Source organism: Octopus bimaculoides, chromosome 10 (genome assembly GCF_046866305.1).
Source record: "Octopus bimaculoides isolate indiv1 chromosome 10, ASM4686630v1, whole genome shotgun sequence".
Classification (NCBI taxonomy): Eukaryota; Metazoa; Mollusca; class Cephalopoda; order Octopoda; family Octopodidae; genus Octopus; species Octopus bimaculoides.
The window spans coordinates 30,010,302-30,027,377 of record NC_142937.1 but is presented as its reverse complement, the minus strand read 5'-3'; the positions used below and the strand labels follow the sequence as shown (position 1 = coordinate 30,027,377).

Genomic DNA, 17,076 nt, shown 5'->3' with positions numbered 1-17,076 from the left:
CTTGCTCACCTGACCAACCTCAGATTTGATCAGGTTAATCAAATGGTACTTGGGGCTGGAGGTGATATTTAGCTTGTGGTCTTTCCTCTGCTAAAGGTTCTATTCTATCTGCTGCCCTTACAGTTTATGTTATTATAGGCCTGGGTGTGTGTGTGTGTGTGGGGGGGGGGATAATGCCTAAGAAGTCTGCTATGAAGGCTTCCAGTTACTTTGAACCTGAGTGGTAATCTCTGAAATCTGACTTGCTGGTATTCAGACTGTGTGGATGGGGTTGCTTGGTTATAGAAGGAAGCTTTCCATCTTATGTGCCTAATAAGGTTGAAAATATATCTGCTCTCTTATATTGAGCGTGCTTTTGTTTCTGGCATCTGGAGAACTAATTGACAACTATATACATACATACATGATGATGATTGCCTACAAAACAAACCACAACACTTTTGACTTCCTCTCGGTCACCATAGTAGATTCCACTACCAAGTTAGTAAGATGACTGCTACTGTTTTGACTGCAAGTTTTGTCAGAGTATCTTTCCCCTGGAAAAGTTGTCTTCTTTGTAAAAAATAACAGGAGCCTCCACTACTCCTAGGAAATCTGTTTAATTGATAGATGGGACCCTGATGGGTACATACATACAGAGAGAGAGAGAGAGAAAAAATAAAGATGAAAATCTGTGAATGTAGAAGACACTTGCTGGAGGTACCATACAGTGATATACCAATAAATATATAATTCCATTCTATAATAATTCATTTAATAGTAAAAAGTAATTCAACAAATATGGTGAAGTTATTTTTCCACTTGAGGTTGCAAATGATGGTGGGACATCTGTAGTTATTCTCTAGAAGAGACAAATTTATTACTCAAATAATATTGTTTTTTTTTTCTCCACAGCATATTTCAGGTGCATGATTAGTTGTGTGGTTAAGAAGTTCACCTCCTAATCATATGGTTCTGGGTTCACACCCACTATGGTACTTTGGCCAAGCATTTTCTACTATAACCCCAGGTTGATCAAAGATTTGTGAGTGGATTTAGGAGACAGAAACTGGAAGGAACCCAGTATATATATCTCTGTGTGTGTGTCATTGTTCAGTTTTATTTCAAGATTTGTCAATAGAGAAAGAGCCAGTTTCTAACCTAGATCCAAGGCTCCTTCATTAGAATTTCAACATCAACAACATGGTTTTTTGTTTGTAATTATGGAATTTCAACATCAACAACATGGTTTTTTGTTTGTAATTATGTATGTATGTGTGCAGATTTGTATGTTTTGTTTTATGTATGCATTCCCATGCATATAGTTACATATCTAGACATGCTCATATATATTTAAATGATAAACTTCTGGAAAGTTTTACAGATTTTTAGAGTTCCAGTGGTATGTATGTATGTATGTATGTATGTATGTGTGTGTGTATGCATATATGTATGTGAGTATGTAGGTAGATGGATGGATGGATGGATGGATGGATGGATAGATAGATGGTTCAAAATGATGCAGAACACAAAAAAAAAACAGAGACAAGTGATGGAACAATAAACAAGGTGGATTAGTTTGATGCTCAGGAAAAATGGAAGAAGTCCTTGACATTTTTCTATGGCTGGGTGCCCTTTCCGCATCAACCCTCACAAACAGCCTGGATGTGGTTATGTAAAGAACAGGAAACAAATGATACCATCTGCATGAACTGTGCAGCTGTTGTCTACATTCCATGAACTCATGTTCAAACATGGTGAAATACAAATTGATTTACACACACACATACATACATATAAACCAGTAAGGGCATCCAGCCATAGAAACTATGCTAAAACAGATGATGGAGCTTGGTATAGCCTCTGGTTTGTCAGTTACAGATGATAATAATAGATATATATACATTTTTTTTTGTTGGTTAACAAGGCAACCAATGGTTTCATGTGAAGAGATCTTCACAATTGTTCAAGCGTACCACATGCTTTGAGTGATCATTGTAAAGGAGTGTCACCATCATGCAAGCTATGTCCCTCATTATGAATCCTCCAAGAAAACATATTTGGTCATGACGAAATGTTACCTTGCTTGGAAACAGGTGAGGACTGGCAGCAAGGGGGGGGGGCATTCAGCCATAGAAAATCTGACCCAACAAATTCCACCTGATACATGAAAACATGGAAATGTGGAAATAATAACAATGATGATGAGATGGTGAGATCCAAGCAACCCACCACCTGGATGAGATGCTAGTCCATGACCCTGTTAACTCCTTCACAGCTGAATGGAGTGGAACAGTGGTGAAATGCAGCACTTTGCTCAAGAACACACGTATCGCCTGGTCCAGGACACAAAACCACAATTTTACAACCATGAAGGCAACAACTCTCAACCACTGACCTCTGTGCCTTCGATTGTACATTCCAACCTATTTATTGGTCTAATTATCGAACGGAACTTTTGCTGACATGGCTGATGACAGTACCACCTGTTTGGCACTCGTGCCAGTGGAACGTTGAAAACACATCTGAGTGTGATCATTGCGAAGGCCACGGATTGGCTCCTGTGCCAGTGACATGCGAAAAGCACCATTTGTGCATGATCATTGCCAGTGTTGCCTTACCAGCACATGTGCCGGTAGCATGTGAAAAACAACATTCGAGCATGGTCATTGCCACTGCTACCAGACTGGCTCATGTGCAGGTAGCACATAAAAACACTTTTAGAGCGTGAGCGTGGTCATTGCCAGAACTGCCTGACTGGCCCTCATGCCGGTGGCACGTAAAAAGCACCCACTACACTCTTAGAGTGGTTGGCGTTAGGAAGGGCCTCCAGTTGTAGAAACTTTGCCAGACCAGATTGGAGCCTGAGGCAAACCGTCCAACCCATGCCAGTATGGAAAGCGGACGTTAAACGATGATGATGATGATGATGATTGATGATTGATGGGTAAACTGAGAGTGAATATCAAAGGTACATTTCCTAAGCAAAAACATTCCGTAGACATACAAAGCCAACGTGAAATCATTTGTTGACTTTATACAGAATTCCGTTAACAAAATGTAAACATATTCACTGTACAAATATATCTTTGTTTACTATTGGCATAGATGTAATCTTTCTGTAGTTATCTTGGCGTTCCTTCGGTATTGGGCTCAAGAGTGATGGTGCGAGGAGACAACAACGTTCACGCTCTTTATGTCATGAAGTTAGATTGTGTGGATGAATGACGTCGTCTGCTGATGGATTGCCACTACCTTCACATAGTTTTAAACAGTGTTGAAAATAGTCCACCACCAAAACCCCGCACCGTCGTCACTGCCACCACCACCACCACCACTACCACTACCGCCGCCATCTCATTGCGTCCTCTTTCTCCATGACGTCTTTAGTGGTTAACAAAAGTTGAAATATGTAGAGTTATGTCCCTTGTCCAGCTACACCTGACATCAGCTGCAATAAAGGCTAAGCTTCTGTTTATAACATCGTTTCTAGTTAACACCTCACAGTTACTAAATCATTGCGTAAATAGAAAATAGATCAGGCATTGAATATGTGTGTGAGTGAGTGAAATTAAAAACTTAAATAAAAGCGAGGTGTAGAGATATTTGGGTAGTCAGTCAAGATTAGCCGTATTTCTCAAGCCGTTATTTAGAGAGTAAACACGAGTATTAATTATTCATTTCTAATATCGATGAAGCATAAAAGCTACGAGGTTAAGGTGCCAACACAGATGACTGTATGGGTAATTCAATATTCAATACAAAGGAGAGAATTGGTCTGGCTGACAAACAGGTTCTACTTTAATTTAGCAGGTCATTAGATAACAACAGGAAAGGACACAGCTGTTACTGGAGGAAAACAGTCAATAATAATAATAATAATAATAATAATAAATAAAAAACAAACCTTTCTCCTGGAAGCACAGGGCCACAAATTTGGGGGAAGGGATTAAGTTGATTATATCAACTCCAGTTTGTAACTGGTACTTATTTAATTGACCCTGAAAGGATGAAAGGCAAAGTTGACCTCGGTGGAATTTGAACTCAGAACGTAGTGACAGGTGAAATTCTGCTAAGCATTTCGTCCAGCACGCTAATGATTCTGCCAGCTTGCCATCTTAATAATAGGACCTCGTCTTAAAAGAACAGACCTTGTCTCAACCACCTCTTCATGGATGATTTAAAATTGTTTGCGAAAACAGAGCCTGAAATGGAGAAGCTGGTTAAAATTGCGCAGATGTGCAGCAAGGATATAAAGATGGAATTCGGTATCTCGAAGTGTGCAGTGCTCACTTTGAAGTGGGAGAAAAGAGTAAATTGTAGGGGCATAGAATTGCCAAACGGAGAGAGAATGGAAGACCCAGATGATGACAGGTATAATTACTTTGGGGTCCTGGAGCTGGACAATATCTTGCACAGAGAAATGAAAGACAAGGTCATCACTGCATATTTTATGTGCCTTAGACTTCTCTTGAAATCAAAGTTCAACATATGGCTTCTGTGTTGGTGGCATGTAAAAAGCACCATCTGCATATGGCCAATGCCAGTACCCACTGACTGGCTCCCATGCCGGTGGCATGTAGAAAGCACTATCCAAACATGATCGATGTCAGGCCCACCTGACTGGTTCCTGTGCTGGTGGTACGTAAAACGGACCCACTACACTCTCAGAGTGGTTGGCGTTAAGAAAGGCATCCAGCCAATGGAACCATGCCAAATCATATTGGAGCCTGGTGCTGCCGCTGGCTTTGCAGATCGGAGTCAAACCGTCCAACCCATGCTAGCATAGAAAATGGATGTTAAATGATGATGATGATGATGGCAAGCTCGCAGAATTGTTACTGCACCGGACATAATGTTTAGGAGCATTTCTTCTGACTTTATGTTCTGAGTTCAAATGCTGCCAAGGTCGATTTTTACCTTTCATCCTTTCGGGGTCGATAAATTAAGTACCAGTGAAACACTGGGGTCGATGTAATCGAACATCCCCCTCCCCCAAATTTCAGGCCTTGTGCCTATAACACAAAGGATTATTAAGGGGCTGAGCTAGCAGAACCATTAGCATGCTGAGCAAAATGCTTAGTAGCATTTCGTCTATCCTTTACGTTCTGAGTTCAAATTCTGCCAAGGTTAACTTATCCTTTCGGGATAGACAAAATAAGTACCAGTTGAGTACTGGGTGTCGATGTAATCAACTTGGACACTCCTCTGAAGTTGCTGGCCTTGTGCCAGAATTTGAAACCGTTTTTACTATTATTATTATTATCAAGGCAGTGAGCTGGCAGAATTGTTAGCACACTGGGCGAAATGCTTAGCAGTATTTTGTCTGCTTTGACCTCCTGAGTTCAAATTCCAAAGAGGTCGACTTTATCTTTCATCCTTTCGGAGTTGATAAATTAAGTACCAGTTGAGTACTGGGGTTGATCTAATTGACTGTCCCTGCCTCCCACGAAATTTCAGGCCTTGTGACTACAGTAAAACGGATCATTATCATCATTTAAGGTGGCAAGTGGAGTCATTAGCACATCAGACAAAATGCTCTGAGTTCAAATACCACCCAAATCATCTTTGCCCCTCATCTTTTCAGTTTTTTTACTTAATTTTTGAGAACAGTCAGGTTCATTTTTAGTGTTCTCGTTTGTGAGAACAGTCGAGTCTATTTCAGACATTCTCATATTAAAAATCATCTCAGGCTAATCGTTGAGAGGACATTGGTGTTGCCTTGATGGAAGTTTGCGCTCTCTGAGTGCTCTTGTTATTATTATTATTATTATTATTAACAACTTAGTAGCGGAAAAAACAGTGTCCATGACTTTGATAAACCATTCCTCAGATGAGATCAAAGTGATTGATAATCAATTTGAACTTTTGCAGAAAGGAAAGAAAAAAAAAAAAAGAGGGTGGGGTGGGGGTGGGGTTTAAAGAAATATTTGAGGGTTGCAGTTCTGACAGGGAACAATTAAGGTAAAATATTAAATACAGGATTTGTGACATGAAATACAGTAAGAATGACAAAAAAATAAAAAATAAAAAAATAAATAAAAGAAACAGAAAAAATAGAGACAATGATGACTGCTGAAGACTGGATGATGGATGTAGCTTTCTAGTTGAGAGGAGCAGAGTAAAGATCAATATAGCAATGACACAAGAAGTTTAGAGTTTATACTGTGGATCTCTGGGCCTCGTGTGGCTCTTAATGGGCTTTCCTCTCTAAATATAAATTTTTCTTTAATTGATTTGTTTTACTTTTTTTTGTTTGACTCCCTAAAAAAAATCCAGGTTTTTGGATCTGACCGGGATATTAAAATGGTTGAGAACCAGCTGAATGTGGTCCCAAAGGTTTGTGTGCGACAGCAGCACGGTTACAGATGGGTGAGAAATACTTTAATATGGGGTTGCAGTGGGGCCATGCAGAAGATCAACAACTAACCAGGGAAGCATATTTTCTGACTAGAACAAAGAATCTTAGTGTTTGGGGTGTTGCTTTGGGTACGTTATAGATGAGGGATTGCCATCAGAGATCTTCAGAGAGAGAGATCCCTTTGTCGTGAAGCTGAGTGTTTTTTAGGTGTCCCTGGTGAAGACACATAGCTTAGTGGTAAGAGTATTTGGCTCACAATAGTAAGGTTGAGAGTTCAATCTCCAGCAGTGCCCTTGAGCAAGATACTTTATTTCATGTTGCTCCAGTTCAACTGGCAGGAGTTGTACCTGTAATACAAAGGGGCCAGCCTTGTCACATGTCACACTGAATCTCCCTGAGAACTATGTTAAGGGGACGCATATCTGTGGAGCGCTCAGCCACTTGCAAGTTAATTTCATGAGGAAGCTGTTCCAGATCAACTGGAACAGATGTCTTCGTAACCGATGGAGAGCCAGTCAAGTATCCATTGTTCTTGTCCAACAGAGAAAGGTGTGTGTGTGTGTGTGTGTGTGTGTGTGTGTGTGTGTGTGTGTGTGTGTGTGTGTGTGTGTGTGTAAGAGAAATAAGTTGAATAACCAGAGGATATTTAATAAACTTGTAATCACATTATTTTAAAGAAAAAACATTTACATAAAGTAACTGCAAACTCTGCTCCCTTCAGCATTTAATCCAACCACATCCAGCCTGAATTTCTACCTGATTTATGTTCTGACTGGCCACATCTGACCTCTCACACCTATCCTACAATGTCATTCTAAAAATAAACAATTACAACATTAAAATTTCAAAGTTACAAGGTAATACATGATTAATTGAAAACAATGTGAATAAGAATTATATTTGACAGAGTAATTTAAATGCTAAAGGATTCAATCTGAATTTTACCAGTGCGGCACGTAAATAGCACCAGCGTGATCGTAACCAACGTCGCCTTCCTGGCTCTTGTGCCAGTGGCACGTGAAAAGACATTCAAGCGAGATCGTTGCCAGTGCCGATGGACTGGTTCCTGTGCAGGTGGCACGTAAAATACACCATTTCGAGCATGGCTGTCGCCAGTACCGCCTGACTGTACCTCGTGCCGGTGGCACGTAAAACACTCACTACATTCTCGGAGTGGTTGGCGTTAGGAAGGGCATCCAGCTGTAGAAACTCTGCTAAATCAGATTGGAGCCTGGTGTAGCCCTCTGGTTCACCAGCCCTCAGTCAAATTGCCTAACCCATGCTAGCATGGAAAGTGGACGTTAAACGATGATGATGATGATGTATGGATTAGATTAAGCAAAATCCCCTGAGACTGGTTGTGGTCTGCATCGGAATAGGTTTAATTAACAGGATGCAAGAAACCAGGTATTTTTATCAGGTGTGTGTGCAGCTAGAAAAAAATTAAATTACAAGGAACACTTAGATTTTTCTTACGTATTTCTTTCATAACCAGCTGAAGCAGCAGGTTATAAATATCATGTCAGGGCACAAAGTGGGGAAGTTGCTTTTTATTAAGCTTTCAAGTTTTTAAACAATAAAAACAGATAAAAATCAATTAAAACACATCTCAATGTGTGTGTGTGTGTGTATGTGTGTGTGTGTGCATGTGTGTGTTTGAAATTAACTGTGTATAAATTTCTTCACCAAATTGACAGCTGTTCTGTATTAGCAGCCATTTTTCTCTTGATAAAAGAGAATTCTAACTCAAATTGATTCAATATGGAACAACCAACATGCTACTGAATATTTAGCAACTTTTATTTTTAGTGCTTAATGAATTTCTCTTAAGAATTCTGATTTTTGCACAAAGCCAGCAATTATAAAGGAGAAGGAGGAGGAGAGTGCAGCTTGATTACATTGACTCCAGTATTTGACTCCTGCTTTAAGGTGGCGAGCTGGCAGAAACGTTAGCACGCCGGGCAAAATGCTTAGCAGTATTTTGTCTGTCTTTATGTTCTGAGTTCAAATTCCACCGAGTTTGACTTTGCCTTTCATCCTTTTGGGGTCGATAAATTAAGTACCAGTTGCATACTGAGGTTGATCTAATTGACTGGCTCCCTCCCCCAAAATTTCAGGCCTTGTGCCTAGAGTAGAAAAGAATATTTGACTCATGCTTTATTTTACTGACTCCCAAAAGGATGAAAGACAAAGTCAACCATGGCAGAATTTGAATTCAGGACGTACAGAGCCAGAAAAAAATGCTGCAATGCATCTTGTCTGATGCACCAACAATTCTGTCAGCTTGCCACCTTAATAATAATAATAATAATAATAATAATAATAATAATAATAATAATAAATAATAACGAGCACTCAGAGAGCGCAAACCTCCGCCAAGGCAACACCAATGTCCTCTCAACGATTAGCTGGAGATGATTTTTAAAATGAGAATATCTGAAATAAACTCGACTGCTCTCACAAGTGAGAATACAAAGAAAGAACCCGACCGCTCTCAAAAATTAAGTGAAAAAACAGGTAAAATAATCCAGAATCCTTGTCCAGTACCAGATCAATCCCAGTGGTTGTCATGGAATGTGAAGGTGGGTATGCGGGCTATGTTTGTAATGCTGTGTGGCACAGTTTGTGCCAGTCATGAGGTCAATCATCCCTGAAAGTTTCATCCGAATCCATCCAGCGGTTCTTGAAAGATCTTGTCCACGGACAAGCAAACAAACACCACTGAAAACAATACTTCTGCCTTTGCTAACGAAGGCACAAGGTCTGAAATTTTAGGGGAAATGATAATCGATTAGATCAACCCCAATGCTCATGTGATTCTCATTTTATTGTCCCTGAAAGAATGGAAGGCAAAGTTGACGTTGGCAGAATTTGAATCCAGAACACAAAGGTGGACAAAATGTTGCTAAGCATTTTGTCTGGCATGCTAATGGTTCTGCTAGATCACCACCTGAATAATAATTCAGTTCTCAATGTGCCTTGTGGCACTTGAGGTGACACCAAGATCATTCTACCTTCTAACACTGAAAGCATCCTTGACATTCTTGTTAACCCTTCTGCTTTTAAGATCTTTTGTTATTGTTCTCCGCCATGTTTCCTTTGGTCAGCCATGTCTTCTTTTACTTTGTGATCCTGACAATTGGGTTCGATTTATAGCGACAAACTCAACCCAGCCATTTCCATTTCCTTGCTTCAATAGTTTCTCTAATTGGTTTCATGTTAGCCTTGGTGTGTAGTTGGCTGGTCAAGACCATATTCGGCCAGTAGACCTTCAAAATTTTCCACAGACATTTATTTTGAAACCCTTCCAATTTCTTTTCTTTACTTTTGGTTGTTTTGCAACATTCAGATCCCTAGAGGAAAGTACTATGTATGTTGCTTTTGTAGAACCCTATTTTGGTGCTCTTGTTGAGAATCGATGATTTCCATATTCCACACACTGAATGATTGGTTGGCTTTGCTGATTCTTATATTTATTTCATGAATGAATGCAGTCTCCATCCATTGTATTTTGGTGCCGAGAGAGTTAAATCCAGCAATACTTGTGATTGGTTTCTCGTCCAGTCACATGGTCAGCATTTAATAATAACAGTTCCAAATTTTGGCACAAAGCCAGTAAATTTGATAGGAGAGGGGGAAATCAATTACACTGACCAGTGTATAACTGGTACTTATTTTATCAACCCTAAAAGGATGAAAGACAAAGTAGACCTTGGCAGAATTTGAACTCAGAATGTAAAGACGGACAAAATGTCTCTAAGCATTTTTCCCAGAGTGCTGACGACTCTGCCAGCTCACAACCTTAATAAACTAATAATAATAATGATGATGATGATGATGATGATGAATAATTATAATAGTTTCACAAGGTTGGATTGAACCTGGAATTGCATGGTTTGGAAGCAAACTTCTTACTACACAGTCATACTTCCGCCTTGAACGAATTTAGCATTTCTGGAGTAAATTAAAACGAAGAAACTAAAATTTATCTTGTTGTCAAACAGAAAAGCAAATAGGCTGGAAACAATTTTACAAAACAGTAAATAGTAAATTGGTTGTTATAATTAAAGAAAATAAAATATTATAATTGGGAAAAATTGAAGAACAAATCACAAACAACAGTGATGATGACGATTTAACACAATAAGTCGATGTAAACAATGTATTTTTTTTTGTAAATAACTAAATTTTTATTTTTTTTTAATAATCTCCATTTAAAAAAATCATATTATTGTTAAATTGAGGGAACAGTACGAAGCATTAATCAAAAGTGGCCCAACAGCTGGTGTATATATATATATATATATATATATATATATATATATATGTATATATACACGTATAACTGCTGTCATACAATTACTAAAAGAAAATTATGAGAGAAAAGAAATAAAGTGAGAATAGAGTGAAAGGGGAAAGTTTAAGGTTAGGAGTTATGGATATATTCCAGTCCAGCAAGAGAACCAAATAATAATAATAAGAATAATAGTAATAATAAAGTATTTTTAGTTAATAATTCTGAATGCTTCAGAAAGTTATAAAGTTTGTAAATATGTTGGCAAAACTTTCACAACTAAAATGAAGAGCAACATCTGTGAATGTGATATAAGTAACTGGCATTGCATCCTGATAACGAGAAGAGGAAGGGAAAGAGAGAATGAGAGAGAGAGAGAGAGAGGGGGGGAGGAAGATAGCAAAAAGAAAGAAAAGGAGAGAGACAGATAGAATTCCCACTTATCCAACTTTAGTGATCTGATGCCACAGAAGATGCGTCTTGGAAAAAAAAAAAAAAAAAAGAGAGGGGGAAGAAAGAATGAAAAAAAAAGAAAAAGAAAAAACTTCTGGGTCACAGTAAAATATAGTGTCTTAATTTTAAATTTTTCATGTTGTTCGAATTTTTCCTGGAACATAATTTTTGTCAATGGCTGGCTCTTGCAAGAACATATGCAAGCTACGTTCATTTTGTGCTAATGGATGACCAGCAACCCTGGAAGAGACAAAAGAAAAAAATTTTGTAATTAAAAAATTACGAATGTAAATCAGTTTTGATTTCAAGAAACAACAAAAATGGCATTAGAAAGAAAATTGAGTAAAGCAAACTTTAGTTTACCTTTAATGAAAATATTTTTAGACTTGTAGCAAGTGAAAAAAGGTGGCAATATGACGTAATGGTCGTTTGCCCGAACAAGCATAATTGTTGGTAATCCCATTGGTTAAAATTACTGCCCATATACGAATTCTAAACTTTTGTCAAAGAATTCTTTCACGAAATACAGTTCTTAGAATTCAGATATGAGCAGTTATAAAAACTGCTGATTTTTTGGGGAAATTACTCAGTGTTTGTAGGATGTTACTAAACTCCACAACATTCACTCCTTGAGATATTGGCTATTTTTTATGCCATGTCTATGACCTAAATCCAACAAGACTTATTTGAATTGTTGTGAACTCTAATAGTTAGTATGAAGGATTAGCTTAGTGTGAATTTTAAGTTGTAATTTTCTATGACAAAATGACTTTACTTTCCAATTGTATTATAAATGCTAAATGTACATAAATAAACTAATGTAGTAATTATTTTCTCTTTCTTCACATTCTTCAACTTGTTAATGAAATTTATTTCTGCAATTATGAAACTGTATTTTTTTATAGCAGTTAAAAGAACACAAATTTATTTATCTTCAACATACATGCACGCATAAAATGTCTGTTAGCATTTCAGAGTATATATTTCTTGCTATGGCGTTTATGTAGCTGGAGTCAGGATTTACGTATAATGATAACACTTATAAGTAAGTTATAAGTGACATCTTTATCAATATAGATTCCTACTTCAAAAGTAAAATATATTTATTATCTATTTCCGAATAGGAAACATATAAGATAAAAACCATTACAAAAGTAGTGGTACACAAACAGTCTCCAAACCATCTATAAAAGACTGATTCCAGTTTTTCAAAAGATTTGTGGTTTATAAAAGACTATCGTGATGTTTGCACATGGAAACAGACAGGCCAAAAGCTCTTTCTATAATCACCATCATCATCATAATCTAATGTCTACTTATCCATGCTTGCATGGGTCAGATGGACATTCATACAAATAATATTTATATCATCATCATCATCGTTTAACGTCCACCTTCCATGCAAGCATGGGTGGGATTGCCGTTTTCCATGCTGGCATGGGTTGGATGGTTTGACTGAGGACTGGGAAGCCAGGAGGCTGCACCAAGCTCCAATCTGATTTGGGAAGGTTTCTTCTACAGCTGGATGCCCTTCCTAATGCCAACCATTCTGAGAGTGTAGTGGGTGCTATTTACGTGCCATGGGATGGGCCTTACGGAGGCAATGACTGGGACCTTTGGCATTATGTCGTGCTTGAGAAGAAGACCCATCAAGCCAAGCAAAATCGCACTCATAGCAGATACCAGTGTCACGCAAATGGCACTCGTGCTGGTGGTATGTAAAAGCACCCATTACACTCTCGGAGTGGTTGGCATTAGAAAGGGCACCCAGCTGTAGAAAACCATGCCAAATTCACTGGATCCTGGTGCAGCCTTCCAACATGCCAGCATGGACAACAGACGTTAAATGATGATGATGAGATGGAGGTATGTCGCTTAGTGGTTAGGGGCTTGGATTCCTGGACCAGGTGATGTGTTGTGTCCTTGAGCAAAATACTTCATTTCATGTTGCTGCAGTCCACTCACCAGGTAAAAGTGAGTCATCCTGTGACTGGACTGGCGTCCCATCCAGGTGGGGGAATTTATACGACACTGAAGCCAGGAAACTGGCCCTCATGAACCTGGCATGCCTTGAGAAGGAAATATTTAATTCATATATATATATATATATATATATATATATATATATATATATAAAATCGTTAATGTGTCCAATGACAGTACTGCCTGATTGGCACTCGTGCCAGTGGAATGTTAAAAGCACATCTGAGCATGATCATTGCCAGGGCCATGGATTGGCTCCTGTGCCAGTGGCACGTAAAAAGCACCATTTGAGTGTGATTGTTGCCAGTGTCGCCTTACCAGCACACGTGCCGGTGGCATGTGAAAAATAACATTTGAGTGTGGTTGATGCCAGTACTGCCTGACTGGCCCTCGTTCTGGTGGCACGTAAAAGGACCCACTACACTCTCAGAATAGTTGGCATTACGAAGGGCATTCAGCTGTAGAAACTTTGCCAGATCAGATTGGAACCTGGTGCAGCCTTCTGGCTCACCAGTCCTCAGTCAAACCGTCCAACCCATGCCAGCATGGAAAGTAGACATTAAACGATGATGATGATGATGATGATATTCCCTTCTGGTCATTTCAAAATGTAACCACATGTGAATCGTTGGCAATTTTTTTTCCTCCGTCATCCTTCTCTATTAGACTTTCCTCCGTCTCCTGTTTCTGAAGAAGAGCTTTGCTCGAAACGTAAAACCACCTTTCTTTCCTTCCTTGAATGTTTGCTAATACTTTACTTGTACCACATCCTTATGGTGTTGTGTTTTTGTATTTGTTCTTTGCTTTTTTTTGGATTTATACACACACACACACACACACACACACACACACACACACACACACACACACACACACACACACACACACATATAAACATATGTGTTTGTTTGTTTGTTTGCCTTCACAGTGTAGTAGTTGTAAATGGTTGCCACTGTCCTATAAGCAGAATCCTCATTCCTTTCCAATATTCTACAACATGTCTGGCCATGGGGAAATATTTTCTTGGGAAGAGGTAAGGGTTGCCAATAGGAAGGGCCACCAGCTGTAGAAAATCTACCTCAATATGATTTCCATCCGACCCATGCAGGCATGGAAAAGTGGATGTTAAAGCAGTGATGATGAAAACTGATGCTGATAAAAGGCATGAGATAATATTATTGCAGGCTCAACCAATTCATGATGACAGGAAAATATGGACAAGGCCACAGAAAATGATGTTGACAATATGCTGCATATAACTTAAATGTGGCATACAACTAAGAAAAAAAAAAAAGAAAGAAGAAAGAAAAGAGATGAATATTCTTACTTGTTTATGAATGATTCTAGGCCTTCTCTTCTTTCTTCAATAAAATCCGATTCAAAAATACCATCATCTGCACGGAATGGTAACTGCCTTTCCCATGCTTTTCTGGGGAGAGCTGGAACAACAATCTGCAGCGGAAGATTAAGAAAAATTAGTAAAATACTCAGTCAAATGTAATGCTTATTCATTCTTATTGTTTTGAATGAATCATGAATTATTTCATGGCTCTGAGATTTATTTTTAGAATGACATTGTAGGGTAGGTGTGAGGGGCTGGATCTGGCTGGTGTGACCATAAAACAGGTGGAATATTTAGACAAGAGAAACAGGAAGAAAGAGTGAGAGAAAGTTGTGGTGAAAGAGTACAGCAGGGTTTGCCACCGTCCCATGCCGGAGCCTCGGGCAGCTTGGTGTTTTCGCTCAATAAACATTCACAACACTCGGTCTGGGAATCAAAACCGTGATCCCACGACCGCGAGTCTGTTGCCCTAACCACTGGTTGTCTGGCCATGGGGGTGGAGTTGGGGGATATTACCTAGCTTGGAAACAGGTGAGGGTTGGCAAAAGGAAGGGTATCTGGCTGTAGCAAATCTACTTCAATGAATTCTGTCTGACTCATGCAAGCATAGAAAAATGCGCATTAAAGATGATGATAATGATGATGACTTAGCAAGGTGAGACACACATAAGAAGGAAGGAAACAAAGGACCACAGATGAGATCACAGAAGTGTGACGAAAGAACTCTGGCCGAAATAAGATTAAGATTAATGTAATATAAAGCTGAAGCAAATTAACACCAAATATACAGTGCGCGTGTTTTTATTGGCTAAACTGGCAATATGACCATCCCCAAGTACAACAATACACACACACACACACACATCATCATCATTGTTTAACATCCGTTTTCCATGCTGGCATGGGTTTGAACAGTTTGATTGGGACCTGGGAAGCCAGGAGGCTGCACTGGCCCCAATCTGATCTCACAGTGTTTCTACAGCAGAATGCCCTTCCTAACGCCAACCACTCTGAGAGTGTAGTGGGTGCTTTTTACGTGCCACTGGCACAGGGGCCAGACGACCTGGCATCGACCACGATTGGATGGTGCTTTTTACGTGCCACCAACCCAAGTGGTAGGTTGGTGACTGAGGATTCCATCATCAGAGACAAGGTATGAATATTTTAGACAGGGAAAATTTACAGTTTACAAGGAATAAAATATATTCACAGTTTATAAAAAATAAGATAGAAGAATAAAGAGTGAAGGTAGAATATAGGCAGGAGAATAATAGTTTACAACTCATCTTTTTTCAGAGGATATGGATGTTGGTCGGTACTTCCATGAAGGTACAGGTCCTTAGTTAAAATCCCAGGTAAATCCAGGTGGTATTTTGGCCATCTTTTGAATGATGTATTGAAGTGATAGATAGTATGTAAATGTGTATATAGTGCAAGAAAGACAGACATGAATGGGTTTTATGAATAGGTGTATGTGGGGTGAGGGGGGTGGGAGAAAACGAGGGGAGAGGGACACACACACACACACAAGTATACAAACATAGACACAGAGGGATGGGCAGCACCAATATGGCAGAGTCTAATGAGACATGACAAATGGAAAGTCATGTGGTACTTATGACTGACTGCCAATCACGGTGACTCAGTGACTGTTAGTGTTGTGCTGAGAGTCAAGAAAGAGATGGAGGTCACGAGTGATGCTGTGTCACCAGCATCATATAGAGAGTAACACTGTCAATGGTCATCCAAATTCATAATGTGGGGCCAGGACGTCATCAGTGACAACCCCAGTGGATCATTAGGGTTTATCCCCCAAATAGCTCAGGGTGGCACAGTCCACTAACAGACATGTGGTAGATGAAAATATCAAGTTTTGTAATGAAGAAAGGGCAGTTCCTATTCAGCAAAAATCAGATCTGCATGATCATATGACAGGCAACAAACATGATCATGTGACTGGCAACAAACACGATCATGTGACTGGCAACAAACACGATCATGTGACTGGCAACAAACATGATCATGTGACTGGCAACAATGTGGCTTTGTAGCTCTCTCCTGATATGAAAATGAAAACTCTGCAACATGGTGGGTGGGTGGATAATTGGGACAGAGCAGGAGGGAGAGATTTTGTTAGCAGCCACAGAGTGCCAAAGACTTGTTGGGAGATGCTCATGGATATAAAGGGCAGCATGGAGGCCCCTGGGCCTGTATATTTGAATGGCCTGTTTCGTAGATGTCTAGTTAAAGATGTGTTGTGTTTTTTTTTTTAAATATGATTTTATTTTTTTGCTTCGCTTCTCAATTTTTCCTTGTTTTGTCCTCAGTTATGTGAAACACCTACCACCTTGCGTAATTATTAAATAGAAGACAACGTATTCACACTTTAGGAAGTAGAGGGCAATATACACGCTTTATTGAAGGATCAGTTTATAGAATTAAACTGTTTGGAATGTTTACCAGACACAGACACAAGTAAATAAAACTTTGGTAACTCTTGCTATGCAGCCATCTCTTCTTCCCACCACACAATTACATCAACCAATTTTTCCCCTGACTAATTCATACCTCACATAGCCTCTTACACCTACCAACCGACTCCCCCCCCCCTTCACTCTCATACAAGTCTTATCCACTGCCGTCAGTTCATCTACTTCCCATTTC

General features: G+C 39.2%; 1 protein-coding gene across 1 annotated transcript in view; it reads right to left on the bottom strand.

Moving 5' to 3' along the window:
* Window positions 1–10,494: 10,494 nt before the first annotated feature.
* LOC106870004 (sorting nexin-12) overlaps window positions 10,495–17,076 on the bottom strand; it is a 47,921-nt gene continuing 41,339 nt past the window's right edge. The window contains exons 3-4 of the mRNA XM_014915961.2: window positions 14,398–14,522; window positions 10,495–11,327 (exon numbers count right to left, since the gene is read on the bottom strand). Of these exons, the coding sequence (XP_014771447.2) occupies window positions 11,222–11,327; window positions 14,398–14,522 (231 nt within the window). The 3' untranslated portion in view covers window positions 10,495–11,221. The remainder of the gene's footprint in view (window positions 11,328–14,397; window positions 14,523–17,076) is intronic.